The 20,085-nt window shown below is 35.8% G+C and overlaps 1 protein-coding gene across 5 annotated transcripts; it reads right to left on the bottom strand.

Annotated features, from left to right (window-relative positions):
- Window positions 1-2,120: 2,120 nt before the first annotated feature.
- LOC129322391 (protein root UVB sensitive 4) lies at window positions 2,121-8,993 on the bottom strand. Of its 5 annotated transcripts, none has more exons than XM_054968717.1 (11): window positions 8,782-8,987; window positions 7,645-8,474; window positions 6,600-6,746; window positions 6,205-6,351; window positions 4,739-4,801; window positions 4,571-4,647; window positions 4,187-4,292; window positions 3,528-3,630; window positions 3,280-3,431; window positions 3,101-3,166; window positions 2,121-2,580 (listed from the first exon to the last, which is right to left on the bottom strand). In XM_054968717.1, exons 2-11 carry the CDS (start codon window positions 8,116-8,118, stop codon window positions 2,350-2,352), a joined length of 1,566 nt encoding a protein of 521 aa, XP_054824692.1. In that variant the 5' UTR covers window positions 8,119-8,474; window positions 8,782-8,987; the 3' UTR covers window positions 2,121-2,349. The 5 variants fall into 5 exon arrangements, 4 of the variants coding, with proteins under 4 accessions (XP_054824692.1, XP_054824693.1, XP_054824695.1 ...); XM_054968718.1 differs by having other exon boundaries at window positions 8,937-8,958; XM_054968720.1 differs by lacking the exon at window positions 8,782-8,987 and having other exon boundaries at window positions 7,645-7,750; window positions 7,843-7,998.
- Between the last annotated feature and the right edge of the window lie 11,092 nt (window positions 8,994-20,085).

Here is a 20,085-nt window from a genome sequence, read left to right on the forward strand (position 1 = left end):
TGTACTTCTCCTCCACTCATCAGGCATTTTCTTGGACCGTAAAATCACATTAAATAACTTAGTTAACCATCTCACCCCTTCTTCACCTAAACATTTCCACGCTTCGATAGATATACAATCAGGTCCGTTGGCTCTACCATTTGCCATTTTCTTAAGAGCTTCCTTTACCTCCTTATCACGTATTTTTCGATAGAATGACAAATTTTGTTCTCCTTCACCAGTTACTAAATCCTCCAAGTTACTAGATGAATCCTCTCCATCATTGAAAAGTTTAGAAAAATAAGTCTCCCATCTATTTTTAATTTCATCATCTGTAACTAAAATTCTTTCCTCTTCATCCTTAATACACCTTACCTGTTCTAGATCTCTTGATTTTCTTTCCCTACTCTTGGCAATCTTATAAATATTTTGCTCTCCTTCCTTCGTCTCAAGGTTCTTATAAAATTCTTCAAAAGCTTTAGAACGAGCTTCACCCACAGCTCTCTTAGTTTCCTTCTTAGCCATACGGTACCTCTCCCAATTTTCCTCATTGTTACACAAATGTATGGCTTTAAAACAGTTCTTCTTATACTTGATTTTGTCCTGTACACTATTATTCCACCACCAAGACTCCTTATCTCTCGGACCAGAACCTTTCGATTCTCCCAAAACTACTTTTGCAACCTCCCGTATCTTTTTAGCCATATCCTCCCATATGATGTTAGCACTTCCCTGAGAATCCCAAATTCCTTTATCCAAAAGATTTCGCTTGAAAATATCTTGCTTCTCACCTTTTAATTGCCACCACCTAATCCTTGGTGTTACTACTTGTCGACGTTTTTGAATTTTACTCATAATACACACATCAAGGACTAGGACCCTATGTTGTGTCGTTACAGCATCTCCGGGATCACCTTACAATTTTTACAAAGTTTTCTATCTGTGTTCCTAACCAAAAGAAAATCAATCTGCGACCTTGAGGCTCCACTTTTGTAAGTGATGAGATGCTCATCTCTCTTCTTGAAACAAGTGTTGGCAATCTTAAAATCATACGCCAATGAGAAATCAAGAAGAGTTTGTCCTTCATTGTTTAGCTCTCCAAAACCAAAACCACCATGCACCCTCGCATACTGACCAGCTTCCCTCCCGACATGCCCATTAAAGTCTCCTCCAATAAAAATCTTTTCACTCTGTGGTATGTGTCGAATCAACCCCTCCAGATCCTCCCAAAATAATTCCTTAAGACTGGCTTCTGTCCCGACTTGCGGCGCATAAGCGCTAACAATATTAACAGTCTCACGTCCAATTATCATTTTTAAAGAAATAATTCTGTCTCCAATTCTGCTAACTGCTACAACGTTCTTCTTCCACTCCTTATCTATAATGATGCCTACTCCATTGCGTGCACTTACTTTTCCTGTATACCAAAGTTTGAAACCTTGAATATCCTTAGCTTCTTCTCCACGCCATTTTGTTTCTTGCAAGCAAAGATATTGATTTTCCTTTGAATCATAACCCCTACAACCTCTACAGATTTACAATTTAATGTCCCAACATTCCAAGTACCAAATCTAATTTTGCTCTTATGGACTAACTTCTTTAGCCGCGTGCGTCCAGAATGACGCGGTAGCCCTTGCTCATTTAACACTACATCCGGGCGCCGATGCAGTGGCTCTAACTCACTTATCACTGTACTCGAGCCATGCAGCGCGTTACTTACGGGCAACGACCTAGCATTAACATTATAACGTCTATTGTCCATGTTCATGATAGATTCAACAAATTTTTACATTGGCTGTTGATGGCCTAACACAACCCTCCTCCTTTACCTGGGCTTGGGACCGGCTATAAACATAGGCGGAGTTAAAATTAAGCTCTATCAATTAAATTAATTTTTTTTGAAAATGTAATCCTAAAAAAAATTAGACTTCATTTTTATATTTTTATATATTTTTTTAGTTATTTATTATTAAATTTAAAAAATGTCCAGACAAAATACGATGTTCATAGGTAATAAAGATGGATATCCACTATTGTAATATTCATAACAGCAATGATATTATGACTAATTCAGTAACTCCACCTCCTAATTAAATATATTTGACAGACAGCCATACTTGAAAAAATAACCAGAGAAGATATATTTCAGTAAGTACTAAAAATTGATATATTCACACTGTAGGCTGGTATGAACTTTAGATTGTGCAGAAAGATTCTATAAGCCATAGATCTGAATATTTGGAATCATTTTTTTTTTCACACAAAAGAGAGCAAGGCCCAGCAAACTCAATTTTGAATGAACAGCATATTTTTTTCATAAAAAATGTAAACCCCAAAACACTCCTCCGCCACGAAGGAGCCCGAGAAAATTCAGTTACCATAATTGAAAGTGAATCGAGCTAGCTCTGTTCTGGAAAGTAAGATGCCCTTCACTTCCCAACCCTTCACCAAAATTTGTTCCATCAAATCAGACAGATCCCTTTCCGCAGACCTCTTGCTATCCTCAATGATCATAGCCCACTCTTCAAGGGCTGACTCTGATTCATTACTATTTTCCCACCGACTACGATCCGCAATGAGGACCTTGCGGATGGAGCAAGCCTAAACAGCAAATGGGGGGAAAAAGTCATATCAATAATCATCGACAAAAGCAAAACATGTAGTGTGTTTGGTTTTGAACCAATGTTTTGCTGAAAGCAGGTAGTTACATACTTCCAACAAAAACCATGGTTTTGATGATTTCTAATGAGAATCTAAACACGTTAATAGTTAGTGTGTGCTTGGCTACTAGTTTAGAAGATTCAAATGACTCTTGAAAAATCCTGCTTTAATAATACTTGTTTGGGCGGGCCAAAACTGACTTTTATAAAATAGAATATTAACCTAAAACTGGGTTCTGCCTAAAAAGAAAAAGCTGCTTTTAAGAAACGGGGTTTTGCAAACAGAAACTGAGTTTTGGAAAACTGGCAGCCAAACACACACCAAGCAAGAAGATAAAACGAGAGACCTACTCTAGCTAAACCAACTGAGATGACCTAGCAGTACAGGCGCATTCATCATGACATTGATCATAATAGTTGGAAAACCATTGGTTATAATATTAAGAGTAGAGTATTCTCACCTGTAGCAAACCCATTATTATATGAACTGCTTCGGCACCTTCACGCAAAGAAAGAAGGATAGCGGGCTGCGTGGTTACCAACAAGTAATGAGTAATATAGAAACACTTCTAACACAACTAGTTCGTTGCAAGGTTAGGAGGCCTAAGAGCTGCAGAACGAGCTCATTAGTTATGCTCACCTGCCCAATTCTGTTTAATCTTTTGGACAAGATCTCTATGCATATGAAGTAAAAATCATCTCCAGTAATACGTTGCATTGCCTCTATTGACCACCTGGGTATATGGTTGCTGGGATTTAAACACCCTATTCTAATTGGCCACGATTCTTGACCTGATCAAATTCTTGTCAATTGATTACAAGTTCCCACAATCAATTGTGCGAGCTACAAAGAATTAAATACAATTCAAAGAATCAGTAGCGTATCACCTCCAATTCCCAGAATGTTAATTCCTTCTTTCTCGCTCACCTCTGCAGGAGCAGGAACGTACCCAGACTCAATCCAAGTATTGAGTATAATTTCAAGTCTATCCTAAAATAATAACACATCATGCGTGAGCATCATATTCCCAAACAGTGTTACTCTAAAATCCAAAAAGAGGAACTGAGAAACTCGGTAGACAAGAACTGAAGATCATGATTATAGCAAATAGAAAGGAGGAGGGGCATCAAAGCCTAGTTTATTTACCCCGCAACCCATGTTCAAAATTACAATCCTTTTCACTAGATTATAGGCAACTTGAAAGGGATTGAATCAAAAACAGTTTACTTAAAGGGAAGAAAAGAAGAAAAAGGCAAAAAACCATGGTCAGCTATTTGAAGCAACTACAACATAACTTTTATGTCATTAGAAAGCAAAATTTATTGGGAAAAAAAAAACAAGAATACCTGACACAAATCCAGTAGAATGATAATTTCCTTCAATAACGAGTCAAGTGGCACATTTGAATTGATATTTTAAAGACCTTTTTGTTGGTATTTAACTTGTCTTGAAGCACAAATGTGTCCATCAAATCACTTTGTCTCTAATAAAGAAAAGGATTCTTTATCCATAGGCAACTTAATATTCAAGCCATCATATAACCCACCTTAGTCAAAGTTCGCAGGTGGACAAGCTTCAGCCCCTGATATATCCCAAGAAGGTCCATGCCAGCAAAAATGAGATAAATAAGGAAATGAAGACCTACTTGTCGTCTTCCAAGCCAGAAAATAAATAAGGTAAGTGAGAAGACAAACTAAAACATTTATGCAGAAAACTTAAAACTTTCCGGCATATATATCTGAAAATAAGTTATTTGTATATCTTGTGAGCGCGCGCACAGATTTATGCATACACACATGCATGTGTGTGTGTCTGGGTGTGTGCGAGCATGTACAAGAAAAATACAATTAGCTCAATGTTTGATGGGACAGCCAACTGGAAATTTCATCCTCAAAGTAAGAACATTTAATGAATGACAATAACTTATAACCTTAGATACTTCTCAAATAACATGTTTATAAGTGCAGCAAGCACGAGGCCAAGGTTGTCAAAGCACACTGTTTGTATCTGACACACATCAAAATGTAGAATATAAATATCAGGATATATTCAAGAAAAAATAACCATGTAACCCAAAAAAAAAAGGGGGGGGATTAACCTGTGCCTTAGCAGAAATTTCACCAAGATGGTCCACCACAGCAAAACTTTGATGGACAGCAGACTGTAGAAACACAAAGTGAACAACAAATTCTACCAGCAAAACAAAGTACAGTAATTACTAACAGATGAGAAAGGGAGAATGATTGTGATAGAGCTCATGATTTTACTAAGACCTATAAGAGGAAATCAATGAGAGCAATGAGCAGAAGATAACATTATTGTTGGTTCAGATGTTTGCCCTTGGGATGCTGGTTATAAGGAAAAGTAATTGATGGTCTAGTGATGTGTTAGATCCCTAGTGATGTGTTAGTCTTCTAGGGGTAAGGGTTGTGTTAGAGTCACTTTTTGGGTCTTTAAATCTTCCTCCTTGCCTAGAGAGAGGGGGGGATTATTTTGAATATTGAGAGTGTTGAGGAGTGCTTTGGCCTCTCGAATGTCAGGTTGGGGGTGGAGGAAGTCATCTTTCTTCATCATTTTATCTTCTGCTTAGTGTATGTTTGTAAGTGAGTGACTTATATTTTGTGATTGTTGTTTGGTAGAGTGTATTTTTGTGCTGTTTCTGTTTCAGTACGCTGTAATTTTCAGTTCCTTATTTTGCTGTAATCCAACTTTGCTATTCGGTAATAGTAATTTTCAGTCTCCATTTGTGGTGTAGTTTCTAGTTTATGCTTGTTTAAAGCTTATTAGAATAGAGGGTTCCATCAGATTGCAAAATATTTCATCTGAAAATGATTTAAAGGAAAAAGGAGTAGGTAGAAAGATAAATCAACACAACCCATCTCAGAAAATAGAACATAAGTGGACCGCCAAATGGAACCCAAAGCAAACTGAACATCATAGTAAGGAATTGTTAAAGCTGGCAATCATGAGCTGTGACCTCTCTAAGTTTATTCTGTAAAGGATTTTTTTTTTTTTCTTTTGCCCCTCATTCTGCACAGGATATTTTAAACACATAATCTATCATACATCAACATGCTTTATGCATTTGTTAAACAAAAATATTAAGTTGGGAAGGAAAATTCTGCAACAATATACAAAAATAAAGCTCGCAATTAGCATGATGACAGAAATCTAAAGCCTCAGGCAAAACATCACTAAAAGCTCTCGTATATTGTTTTGCTCTCACAAGAAAAAGAAGCATTCTTTATGAACTATTATGCATCAGGGGCAAACGAAGATTTTCTCACTGATTTTTTTTCTTTTCCACCTTGTTTCCATCACTTCATCATATCATATCACGAAAACATAAAAGGAATTCAGGAAACAAAACAGTGCAATGGATATATAAACATGGCTTTCTTTGTTTTACTATCCAACTAATAATTTTCTCATTGGGCAAGTATAATATGGACTATCATATTTTTAATAAAAACAATCAATTTTGAAGATAAAAGATAGAGAGAAAATTCCATGAAAAATGTACTATAATATGAATCTTTAGATTACTAACCCTCGATACCTTACCCGAGTTGCTAAGTAGCATGCCAGGCTTATTTGCTTCGCAATGTTGGCAATAGTTGCAAGAAGGAGGAAGTATTGTGGGAACGCAGGAGTAAGTAACTCAAGTCCAATGCTAGCAACAAAAAGGATTGACGTAGAGAACCTGACTCTCTTTGTAGAAGAGGAAAAAATTGGGGGGGAAATGAAAGGAAGGATATAGAATTTTATCAGATGTCTTATGTGTGCAAATATATATCATATGTAGTATCACGTAAATGATAAACTGCAGTTCAACAATTACCACTTTACTTCACTGTACCTTTGATAACTTCGAAAAAAACCTTTGAATGCAGACAGTTAGGGTTTAAATGTAACTAATAGGAATTTATCCCTTCTAAATGACTTTTAAACGCACATACCTTCAAATTTGTATCAAATGCAGACGCCAGACTAGCAGTGTAGATGCATCTGCTAAGTCTTCCAATGCCATCTTTTAAAACCCAATTCAAAGCAGCAGAAGATGGAAGTGAATAGGAGTGCCCAACTCCTATGGCCTTGAACATGGCCTGGGATCAATTCATTATGATATAGTATGTTATCATGCAAAGTAAACTTTTCAAGTGAGACCAGAAGAATTCTCATTTAAAGAGAACAGATTGCAACTGTAAATTGCTCAGTGATTTTAATATTATTTCACTAAAACTGGCACATAGTACAATCATTCACAAAACAACACTGGAGAGGTAAGGAGAAGATTATAATTGAAGTCTTTTATTTAATCCGCCTATGGTCTATTTATATTTATATTTTTAATCCACTTCATACAAAAGTCATCTTGATCACCATAAACCGCTGAATCATCTAGAATGTTTCTGCTGTCTAATAGGTTCACTTCTATGCATGAGATGTTATGTGACAAAATACTAATAAACCTAGTCTGCATTTTTCACAAGAATACATGCATCAGGGTCAAAGTTGATCGCTTGTAGACTACTAAACAAAATAAAGAAAGAGGCAAGTCGGACGGTTTTCTGCCTATTTTGATTAGATGGTTTGTCCAGAGTCATGCACTGTGGTGGTTTATCAAATCTACAAACAAGACAGCAACTTGGCCAACCAAGTGTTTCTTAAAGTGTGTATATCCTCTATATAAAATGACTTTCCAGCTCTGATTTCGAACTTGGATGCTCTTGCTGATAGGAAGGGAATAAGACAATTTGCTTATCAGCTACAGTGGATTCATATTAGTTGTTTGTGTTTGCATGTTTTTGCATTTAGCACTCTTATGTTTTCTATTTACGCTTACATCCTCAACATGCTGTTGGGACGTTGAATTTGTTGTTGATCAGTTTTCAATGGAATGATGCTTTAGAGAAAAGCAAAACACATAAACAAATACAGGAGAACTGAACCGCTTATAATATTAAATCAGCTATCACCAACATAAATAAAGATTTAATATACCTGAGTAGCGAGAACTTGAAGCGCGGAGCTGAAAACACGATGCAAGAACTTCCACTTCACATAATCCATGTAACTATCAGCAACTTGTTGAGGAATAAGAAAATCCCTGATAAGAAAACAGCATATCCTGAACAATTTACGAAACCCCTTGTCGAAATCGAACTCAAAAGACGATGAGCCGCCACCATCAACACTGACCATTCGTATACAGTCCCCATCCCAAAAGTACTTAGAGACCTTCATCGAGCTACGAACCACAAACGGAAGGCTAACTGGCAATGTGGACTGTGGTCCTTTTTCAACCCCTTCATCGGATTCACTATCAAGTTGTGTTCTCAAAGAGGAATAAGCAGCCAATGGTTTGAAAAACAGTTTAGAATTATTGAGTATTGATTCATTGGATATGTAGCAAGTTCTTGGAAGTTTCCAAGATAAATGATAACTAATCGAGGCTGTGTGAAGAGAAGATTGCATGAGAATCGAAAAGTGGAATTAGAGATTGAAGTCAGTCTTGTCAAATTCCACTATAATTTGAATCGAACTGAGAAAATTTTCAGGCAGAATCCGTTCCCAAAGCAAGAGAACAAAACGTCTTCTCAACCTCGATGACTGATAACTAAAACTGCTGCGACAAAGCTTCAAATTAGAAAAAGAAAGAGAGATAGGGACAGGCTGACATAAAATGGGAGTTCAATGACCAAAAAAAAAAATAGCACCGGAAGGAAACTGATTGCGCCACAAGATAAGGTTTCTGTGAGTACTAGAGGAAACGGCGAGCCAGAATCTATTGCGGGACTCCTACGCGCGTATTTCCTACACTAGAGTTATGTCTGCAAAAGCCAACAAGTAGGGAAAATAAGTTCCAATTTCCACTGACTTTTAAAAGATTGGCTACAGGAATTGTATAATGTTATCACACCATTCAAATCACACTTAACCAACCCAAACCCAATAAGTTCATTACATAAAATTCCAATAAATTATAACAAAATTTTGACATAATCTTCCAAAAAAGTTAAACCTCAATTGCTGAACTCAACAAAACTCAATAAATGATTCATAATTCTACATTATTTAGACCAAAAAGAAGGAGAAGGAAGCGGGAGACTGAAACAAATGCCTTAGATACTTGCTTACTAAAGTAGACTCTTCAAACTAGTAATTCTTAATTAAGTCGTCAATTGAACTTCCTTGCCTTCAATCGCTCCAATGAAAAATGCATAATTTTGAGTCAATGATATCAGTTCCGAAGAGAAAGGAAGCAGGCGTCGAGCCGCGGATGCTGTGCTTACTTTTAGTTTCGATTTCGAAGACAACGTGCGGTGATGGTCAGAGGAGGAAGGCGCGCGGATTTGATTCGTTAGGGTAAGGAAAAGGAATGAGATATGGAAAAAATTAATAAAATAATTATTTTTTTTAAAAAAATTAATCATTTAATCGGCTTTCTAAGTGGATGAAGTTTTGTCCTCACCTCTCCTCATTATAACTTAATTTTTATAATTTTAATTCAATTATAATATAATTTTTAAATTTTAATTCTTATAAATTCATACTATAATTTTTATCATTTAAAATGTTGGTCATTATATTTTTAAAAAAATTATCATATGATTTTAAAAATAAAATTATAGATAATTTTAATTTTAAAAATAAAAGAACTAATATTTTAATGATTAAAATTATAAGGATTAAGTTGTAATAATTAAAATTTAAGAATTGAGTAATAATTGAATTATATGAGAATCAAGTTATAATTGGATTAAAATTATAAGAATAAAATAATTAATTTTTAAATTTTTTAATATTCAAGTGAGGAAAAATTTAGGCTCAACCCAATCTGGCTTAGGATTAACCTAAATACTCAAAAAATTTACTTTTTTAAAACAATGTATAAAATATAATATATTAAACATTAATTGATGCTCTAAATTTTAGTTAATTTTATTATAAATATTTTCTTTAAAAATTTCTTAATATTGATTTTTAAAATTTAAGATCTACAAATAAAAAAATTTAAGTCATTCACATTTTTTTAAATATCCTAAAAATATATTTCATATTTTTTATAAAATAAAAATAATTAATTTTAAAGAAAAATCACCAGGGCACATATATAAAAGCATATCATAATGGTCCCCAGCAAGGCCCAAAATAAGATACAGATCAAGCCCAAAAATGAACCAAAGCTCATTTCATCATTGTGCTAAAGTCGAAACAGCAACATAGCTACTTAGATGTGGTTCAACCAAAACTGAGGCTCAACCTGAAATTAAACTATTCTTAATTAAAATAATATAATTTAATTTATATACATAAAAACATTCATATTTAAATATAAAAAATAAATATTTAAATAAAAATCATTAGTTTTGCTTAAATAACACAACAAAAATTCAATAAAAAGAGAAAAATATTATACATGTCAACATAATATTAACAAAAATTCATCAAACTCAGTAAAATCTCAATAAAAATTAAAAAGTTAAATAACTTTGCTCGAATAAATGGACTAGGTTGACCAGGTCACCACCAGGGGTGACCCACTGAGTTACAACCAAATTGACTGGATCAATACTACCCTAGGTTAGATTATAAACCAGACTGACCAACTAGCTGGTTCATCAAGTTACCAGTTAAAATAACCCATCTAGTTCAAATTTTCATTCATTAGGATGGATGATTCCAAAATACATAGGATAAGCAAAACAAGCGAACAAACATGAACTCAACGGATTATGAAACAATCTACTAAATCAACTAGGGTTAAATTTGGTGGAAGGTGCTAGTCCCCCACAACATGTAACATCCTCAATTTTTTTAAAACAAGATTAAATAAGCCGAATCAAATTAATTAAGTGTACTAGTAAGGTGTGTGGCCAAAGAGGCCCAACGGGCGTGTTTGGTCTCAATTTCAACCCTAAACGCAGGTCCAAAGGAGAATTAGGTCACCTGGGAATGAAAGAGTAAGAAATTTTGAAAAGGGAGATTCTATACCATGTGTCATAGCTTGTGTATGAGCCGCCAAGGCGCATGTATGGCAACATGCTTAGGAGAGGCTCTATGTACCATAAGCCACAATGCATGGTCACTTTTTTGCTACAATAAGTCGCGAATCTGACGCAACAGAGAAGGAAAGAAATAAAAAACACAAGAGGGCAACGAAAGGACTATGCTAGGGGTTGGGAAATTTGAATATTGAGAGTATTTTTGAGCTCCTAAATGTCAATGGTAAGCTTCCTTACTCTCTCTTATTCTATTTTCTTAATGGTAGAAGTTAGGGTTTGATTGATGATGGTGATTTTCGGTCCATAGAGGCTATGGGTCTAAACCTATTGACTTAAATAGAGTTAATAAGAGTAGATTGAGCTAAATAAATTTGGTATTTATGATTATATGATGATTGGTGGTTAAAGGACATTAAATATCTAAAAATTCTCATAAATATGATGGTTGGGAATAATGTGATTCCATTAATAACCATTAAAGAGCTTCATGATATTAATGAGGGTTAAAGGAAGTTAAGAAACCTTATGGGTATTTTTACATGAGTCAATAATGAATCTTGAGTAATAAGAAATGTGAGTTATTAGTAATAATTAGTTCAAACGTGGATATTAATGAATTGCATTATAAATGCATGTAGAGTCACTATCATTGACACCATTCTAGCTTCTCGAAAGCTTTAGGATTGAGTATTTAAGGGGTGAAACTTTTAACCTCTCAAAAGTTTGAGGTAACCTGGAGAATTCTAACGTAGACTTTTATGTGTTTACTAGTTATTGATTGATATTTGATAATTAAATTATGTAAAATTTGTTCAAATGCAAATGTGGCTTGTTTTATTTAAAAAGCTCACTATTGAAGTAGTGATTTAATATAGTCCAATAATTTTCAATAAGTAAGGTACAACAATTATAAAAACTTAAAGTACAATGATTTAAGTTACTAGGAGTTCAATGACTTTGAAAATCTATGGAGTTCGACAATTGTGAATTTGTGAAGTACAATGATTTAAAATTTAGAGTTCTATGAAAATATGTTTAAGGAATTCAATGATTTGTAAAATAGTAGAGTTTAATAAAATTGGTTATGTAGAGTACTATGAATTATGTTAAATGTGAATTTTGTATGAATATGCATTGCATGATTTGAGAAGCAAGAGTTTACCTAAGAAAAGGAGTAGAAAATTAAATTCACATAATAGGGTTCCATCTAAGTGATGGCTTTTTTGAATTGATTATATTCATATTATCCCACTTGTTCAATGAGGGACTGTCTCATAGGTTCAACAAGGGACTCAAACCTAACTAACTATATACTAGTTTAACGAGAATGCTAGTTTAGGGTATATGACACCTCATGGTGAGAGAAATAGGGAAAATCGTGTTCCATAAGTGAATTGGGTGTGTCTTGGTCGAGTAATCCCCTCGGAAGTGTTTAGGCTAGGGAAGTCATGGATTATAGACTATCACATTATGTTATAGCCCACAGTTTCATGTTGGAGGAATAAGAAAGATATAAAGGAAGTATGATCATGCATATAGTGAATAAGCGCATATGGTTGTATGTATTGTGACCCTAATGATGATAATCATAAGTTGAGTCTTAATCACTTTTGATCATATATTATTGAATCGTGTGATAAACCTCATTTGATATGAAAATTGCTAAAAAACTTTATTTCCCAAACATGTGCTATTATGCTTGGAAGTGTGAATATATATTTTCAAATGTTTTACATGGTTTGAAGAATTATTTATACATGCCACTTGCATTTAAACTAATTGACATGCATTAGTATGGGTTAGTTGGACCTTGGTTATTAAGTGGTTATACTCACCCCACTATCTTCAATATTATAGGGAATAGCTCAAGAGAATTGGAATGAGGAAAGCTCTCCGAGGCTTAAGACTGTGATCCTATTTTGTAACCCTCTTCTTTTTTGAGTCATTATGTATTAACAATTTAAATTGCCAACTAGATTTTATCCATTTTTGATTCTTACTTGCATTATGTATTTGTGAGTTGTAAGTGTATTTTAGGCCCTAAGGAGTGAGTTGATATTTTGTGAAATATATGATAGGGTCAAAATACTAATACAAGTAAGAGGAGAGCACATTATGTGTTGATTATGGATTATTTGATGAAAATGTACTTAAACCCTCCCTTGTAGGTTTTTGAGGATAAGGGGTTGCGCAGTGAAATTATAATTTATAAATGTTTATTGTGATATGATGTATTGCATGTAACACCCTCAAATTTACAAACCGATTTTTCGCAAGTTATTAATTCAAGAAATCATTTTTTTTTCATTGAACCCTTATCATACCCTTATCATGGTAGAAAAATTTCTACCATGATACATCCAAGACAATATACCACAGGTCTTAAAATATCTCAAAAAGCAATTAGAACCATGAGGGACAGACATGATCCTCATAGCATGTTATTTAAATTAGGTCATGAATCAAAAGGGACAGACATAATCCTCTTGGACATATAAATGCATTTAATAAAAAGGATTAGAGTTTACATGCTCCATAGACAAGATATGTCCTAAGTTGGCACAAGATACATTGTATAATCCAAAATAAGAGGCAACGTAAAAGATGGTGTCTCATACACCATAATTACACCTCTGGTGCTTTCTCGGCCGGATTCGCTCCTGTAAAAATATTAACCACGGGGAATGAGACTTAAAAGTCTCAGTAACCAAAAATTAATATGTAATGATGCATGCGGATGTAACTAATCATGCGATTGCTAAGTGGGCACACAAAACATTTAACCGAACAATATTTTCAAACAAACCGAACAAGTATTTAATTGCATGACTGCACCTTATATCCTCCTTTCACCATGCTCGGACGCCAAATCACCCGGCCAAAGGTGAGTTGGACCAAGCGACACGCCACTCATTGGGTCCAATGAGGGCTTACCACGTGGTAATAATTAACCGAACAGAAATTCCCATTAACACCATACATTAAAATACCCTGACAAGTCATGCATCATTCAAATATCCAAACAGGAATATATCCGAACAATAATATCTCATCATGATAAACAAAAATAAATTTTTAACCCACTTGGCAATAATTTCAAACAAGTATATACAGTATTTATTTTCAATAATTCATAATTTTTCCAAACAACAAAACAACACATAACCATTCACAAACACACTCATCACAACACATTAATAATGGTTACCTTGTGTCTTGAATAACAAGTTCCCCTTCACAACTCCTTTTCACCACTATCTTTGTCAATATAATCTACATAATTATTTCACAATACTATATATTAATTTTACATTAAAATAAATAACTCTAATTTAAAGAGTTAGAAAGTCTTAGATCTATAATCCATATTAACACTAATTTAAGATTTATGCCTCATTTAACTTCCCAAATTCTTTTCTAAAATTCTCGTACCCTAATAAACTATTTTTTTTATCCTCAAATCACTTCTAGTATCACAATTTCATCCTTCTATATTCTAAAAATTCATCCAAAAATAAATTAAATTTTAAATTATCCTGAAGCCTCAAATCACCTTTCTATAACCTCAAAAATACCTATTCATACTTAAATAAATATTTAATAATCATAGATTTATCCCTACATCTCAGATTCCACATAAATTCAACCATATAGATCTAGATTTTAACTCAAAAATTCTTAAACATGAGTTTCAACCTCAAGAAAATATTCTATAATATTTATTATATCCCTAAGAGTTTTAACCTATATTTTTAATCCATCATATCATCAGATTAACTATCCTATAGAAAAATCCTAATCAAAATATTTACTCTATCCTACAAAATAATCATATCACTAGAAAGCTAATATTATTTAGAAAATAACTATAAAATTAATTTTGTAATTAAATAAATTTTTAAATGCTAATCTAAACAGGAAAGTTAGAACATACCTGAAGAAAAAAGAAAATAATCCCCCCTTGCGAGAAAACGCCGAGCAACGTGAGAGGAAGAGAGAAAAATAATATAAAAATGGGATTGTGAGTCCCAAAATTATATTAAAAAAAAACTATAGGTTTGAATTTAATTATTCAAACCTTTGGGCCCAAAGTTGCAATTTTCTCTAAATTGCATCTTAGCCTCTCATGCTTCCTAATGCACACACCCCCTCCTTTTTATACATGAAGGCACCTCTTCTCTTCCCTCATCTAACCAATGTGGGACTTAGAAACAACAACCTTCCACCCCCCCCTTTTTTTGTTCCTTCTACCTTCTCTTTTTTTTTTTAACACACACATAAAAAAAATTATTTATGTATTATATCTTAACTAAATATTGCTTATGTGGTTTTAAATTTAAATTTTTAAATTCATAATTAAATACCTAATCATAATATTATTTCTAAATAACCTCAAATAATATAAATTCCTATTATTATCATTTTTTTCCTCAAAACCTAAATTCCACAATTTCTTTATTATATAAAAATCAGGATGTTACAATTCTCCCCTCCTTTTAGAAATTTTGTCCTCAAAATTTAATAGATAAGCTTAGAAACTATGTACCTAAGCAAATAAATGTGGATAATCTCGCCTCATACTCTCCTCGGTCTCCCAAGTAGCATCACCTAGGGCTCCACCCTTCCAAATCACCTTCACGAGTCGGATGGTCTTATTGCGTAGTTGTTTGTCCTTAAAGTCCTCAATTCGCTCCGGTTCGGATCTAAAGGTCAAATTCTCCCTCAATTCTACTTCTTCAGGTTCAATAACATGGGAGGGATCCGGGTTGTACTTCTTCAACTGTGATACGTGGAACACATTATGGATACCTGCAATCTGTGGAGGTAATGCAACTCTATATGCAGTAGATCCAATTCGCTCCAAGATCTCATACGGGCCCATAAATCTAGGTGTCAATTTCTTTGCCTTAATGGATCTACCAATGCCTGTCACTGGAGAAACCTTCAAAAATACATGATCTCCTACTTCAAACTCTAACGGCCGTCTCCTCTTATCAGCATAGCTCTTCTGTCGGCTCTGAGCGGTTAGCAATTTTTGCTTAATCATTGCAATCTTCTGGGTGGTCTGCTCTACAATTTCTGGACCAATGATACTCCTCTCACTTAATTCTGTCCAACACAAAGGCGATCTACACTTCCTTCCATACAAGGCCTCATAAGGCGCCATCCCAATACTAGAATGATAGCTGTTATTATAAGCAAATTCAGCTAATGGCAAATGATTATCCCAACTACCTGGTAGTTCAATGGCACAAGCTCTCAACATGTCCTCCAAAGTCTGGATCGTCCTCTCTGTTTGTCCATCTGTTTGGGGGTGGTATGCGGTGCTAAAACTCAGTCTGGTACCCATAGCCTTCTGTAGCGCACCCCAAAAGTTTGAAGTGAACCTTGGGTCACGATCTGACACAATTCTAGAGGGTATACCATGAAGTCTAACTATCTCCTTAATGTATATCTCAGCAAATTTCTCTAATGTAGAGGTAAACTTGATCGCCAAAAAGTGAGCTGATTTGGTGAGTCGGTCTACTATCACCCAAATAGCATCCTTACTCGAGGGTGTTCTTGGCAGTCCAGTGATGAAATCCATAGAAATATCATCCCATTTCCACTTTGGAATATCTAACGGTTGCAGTGTTCCAGCTGGCTTCTGATGTTCTATCTTTATCTTCTGACACGTTAAACATCTAGAAACAAATTCAGTTACATCTTTCTTCATTCCTGGCCACCACCAACCTCGCTTCAAATCATGGTACATTTTAGTTATACCGGGATGAATTGTATATTTGCTCCTATGAGCTTCTTCTAAAAGGATATTCCTCAATCTTGGATCATTAGGTACACAAACTCTACCTTTATACTTCATCACTGTGTCCTCAGAGATGGTAAAATTTGGGGCCTTACCTACCACTATCTCCTTCCTTATATTCCTTAAGTAGTCATCACTCTGCTGTGAGACTCTGAGATCTTCCCAGAATTTGCTCTCAAAGTCTGCTACCTGGAGTGCGGCCATTTGATGTTCAATCACATCTACTGGAACATCATGAAAACTGTTCCATAAATGATATTCATGAACCATCAAATGTGCAGCATGAATAGTCTTTCTACTTAAGGCATCAGCTACCACGTTAGCCTTACCCGGATGGTAATGTAATTCAAAGTCATAATCCTTTAGAAATTCCATCCATCGTCGCTGCCTCATATTAAGCTCTTTTTGATCAAATAAATACTTCAGGCTCTTATGGTCACTGAAGATTTGAAACTTAGATCCATACAAGTAGTGTCTCCATATCTTCAGAGCAAACACAACTGCAGCTAACTCCAAATCATGAGTAGGGTAATTTTCCTCGTGTGGTCTCAACTGTCTGGAGGAATAGGCAACCACTCGGTCATTTTGCATCAAAACACATCCTAAACCCTTTAAAGAAGCATCAGTGTACAGAGTGTACGGCACCACAGGGTCAGGAATAGTCAATACTGGAGTAGTGGTTAACCTCTTTTTCAATTCTTGGAAAGCAGCTTCACATTTGTCAGTCCAAATAAATGGGGCATCCTTCTTAGTCAGCTTAGTTAAGGGCATCGCAATTTGCGAAAATCCCTTAATAAAGCGACGATAATAACCTGCTAAACCTAAAAAGCTTCGTATCTCTGTAACAGATTTTGGCTGTTCCCACTTCATCACTGCATCAATCTTGCTAGGATCCACCGCAACTCCATCTCTGGACACAACATGGCCCAAAAACTTTACTTCTTGGAGCCAAAATTCACACTTGTTTAATTTGGCATAAAGCTTATGTTCCCTCAAAACTTGCAAGACGATTCTTAAATGTTCACCATGAGCCTCCTCATCCTTTGAATAAATAAGAATGTCATCAATAAACACTACTACAAACTTATCTAAATAGGGTCGAAAGATCCTATTCATGTAATCCATGAATACCGCAGGAGCATTCGTAAGTCCAAACGGCATCACCATGAATTCATAATGCCCATATCTCGTCCGAAATGCTGTCTTAGGTATATCCTCTGCTCTCACTCTCAATTGGTGGTACCCTGACCTTAAGTCAATCTTTGAGAAAACTGCGGATCCCACAAGCTGATCCAGCAAATCATCGATTCTCGGAAGTGGATATTTGTTCTTGATGGTTACTTTGTTCAATTGTCTATAATCAATGCACAATCGGAGGCTTCCGTCCTTCTTCTTTACAAAAAGGACTGGAGATCCCCAAGGTGAAACACTCGGTCTGATGAAACCCTTCTCAAGTAGCTCTTCAATTTGCTTTTTCAGTTCCGCTAACTCTGAAGGGGACATCCGATAAGGAGCCTTAGAAATTGGCCCTGTACCGGGTACCAATTCAATTGAGAACTCTACCTCGCGCTTTGGGGGTAAACCGGAGACTTCGTCTGGAAATACATCCGCAAATTCTTTGACAATTGGGATATTCTTCACGCCTTCATCAATCTCAGCTTGGATAGAGAAGAAAACCATGTAGGCCTGGCAACCCTTCTTCATACATCTATCAACTTGCGCCGCCGACAAGAAAACATGATCTTGAGTCTCGACTGGGGTCACCGACAAAGAAGATAAAGACACACTCCTCTCTCTACAATCTAGGATAGCACCATTTGCAGCCATCCAATTCATTCCCACAATTACATCCATACCTCTCAGTGGTAGGATAATTAAGTCCATAGTTGTTTTCCTATTTTTAAACTCGACTACTAGGTTAAGGCATGCCTTAGCAGTCCTCACAGATTCTCCCGCAGGAGTAGACACATTCATATCAAAAGGTAAAATACACACAGGCAAATCAAGGTTCTTTACACAAGTTTCAGAAATAAAAGAGTGTGTAGCACCCGAATCAAATAGTGCAACAATATCATGATGAAGGATTTTGATGTTACCTCTAATGGCATCTGGGGAGTTCATGGTGTCCTGAGTAAGAGCAAACACACGACCAGAGACAGTAGGATGTTGGGAAGGGTTCTTCATATTTGAGCCCTGGTTGTCCCCACAAAACTTTGCAATGTGACCGGGTTTCCCACAAATGTAACAGACCCAGCACTGTCCGAAATGACGACGCCCGCATTTAGTGCACTGTTGAGAGCTCGCTGTACTCGGGGCAGGGGTAGATACTGTTGGGCTCCTCTGTGACCCGTGATAACTACTATGATAGCTCCTCTGTCCTTGGCCCCTTTGAAATGGACCCTTCTGCCTTCCTTGGTTCCATGAGCTACTCGAACCCTGATGGTTTTTCTTCATAATGCCTCCGGTGGGTCGAGGGTAGGTTGGGGGTCTACTATATGAATAACCCCTCTTCTCTCTCTCAACCTCCTTCTTACTGCGAGCTACTACTTGTAGTTTTATGCACATTTCATCATAATCTCGGATATCTAGATGAGCCAATTGTTCCCTCAATTCTGGTCTAGCCTTCTCCAATAAGCGCTTAGCCTTCCATTCGGAATCATCCCTATACTGCAGGTACGTGGAGTATCTAGATAACTCCTGAAACTTAGCAATGAATGTGTCCTCATCGAGGTTCCCTTGCTTAAAGGCATGGAATTCCGCTTCCTTCTCAGACCTTAACTCTGATGGAAAGTAATGCCTGAATAATTTTTCCTTGAATTCCTCCCAGGTGAGTGTAGAATCATCCCTGGGCCCTGCTGTCTCCCACCAATCTCTTGCTCCTTTCACTAGGAGCACTAATGCTACTTGTACTTTTTGATTGCTGGTGCATGTGACTACTCGAAAGATGGATTCGAGTCTCTTCACCCATTCCTCTACCACGGATGGTTTAAGGTTACCATCAAACGTAGGAGGGTTAAACTTCCTAACAGTTTCCCACACATCAGTAATGGTCGGTGGGGCTCTCTGTTCCTCCTGCCTAATTTCTTTCCTTCTAGACTCATGATCTCTCAGAGTGGCAGGATGTGAGGAACTGCCTTCCCCCACATGACTCTCAACATGAGCCCTATCTCCATTTTCAGTTACCTTTTGCCTCTTTAGCTCCGTCAACTCTTGTTCGTATCCTTGAACCTTGTCTGTTAATGTTTTTACAAGCATTCTTAATTCCGCCAAGTCAGGCTCCTCATTTGGCAGTGGCGGTGGCAGGTGCTCATGTTGGAATCCTGAGTTACCACGAGTAACAGGCATTTTCTCTCCCCTCCTAAAGGATACAAGATATAAATAATAAAATTAGCCTAGCTATATCATGGCCATACAATGAGAAGCACCATAACAATGTATATTGCCAACCGACTATATGCTCTGATACCAATATGTAACACCCTCAAATTTACAAACCGATTTTTCGCAAGTTATTAATTCAAGAAATCATTTTTTTTTTCATTGAACCCTTATCATACCCTTATCATGGTAGAAAAATTTCTACCATGATACATCCAAGACAATATACCACAGGTCTTAAAATATCTCAAA

Source organism: Prosopis cineraria, unplaced genomic scaffold (assembly GCF_029017545.1).
Source record: "Prosopis cineraria cultivar Desert tree isolate PC_DT_omini unplaced genomic scaffold, ASM2901754v1 PC10, whole genome shotgun sequence".
NCBI lineage: Eukaryota > Viridiplantae > Streptophyta > Magnoliopsida > Fabales > Fabaceae > Prosopis > Prosopis cineraria.

Excerpts from the sequence above, each read along its gene's own strand:
- LOC129322391 (XM_054968717.1), bottom strand. The coding sequence starts at position 8,118 with ATGCAATCTTCTCTTCACACAGCCTCGATTAGTTATCATTTATCTTGG. Across the intron at positions 4,648-4,738 it reads AAATTTCTGCTAAGGCACAG|ATACAAACAGTGTGCTTTGA; the intron begins GTTAATCCCCCC and ends GATGTGTGTCAG. Across the intron at positions 3,631-4,186 it reads ACCTGCGAACTTTGACTAAG|GATAGACTTGAAATTATACT; the intron begins GTGGGTTATATG and ends TTATTATTTTAG.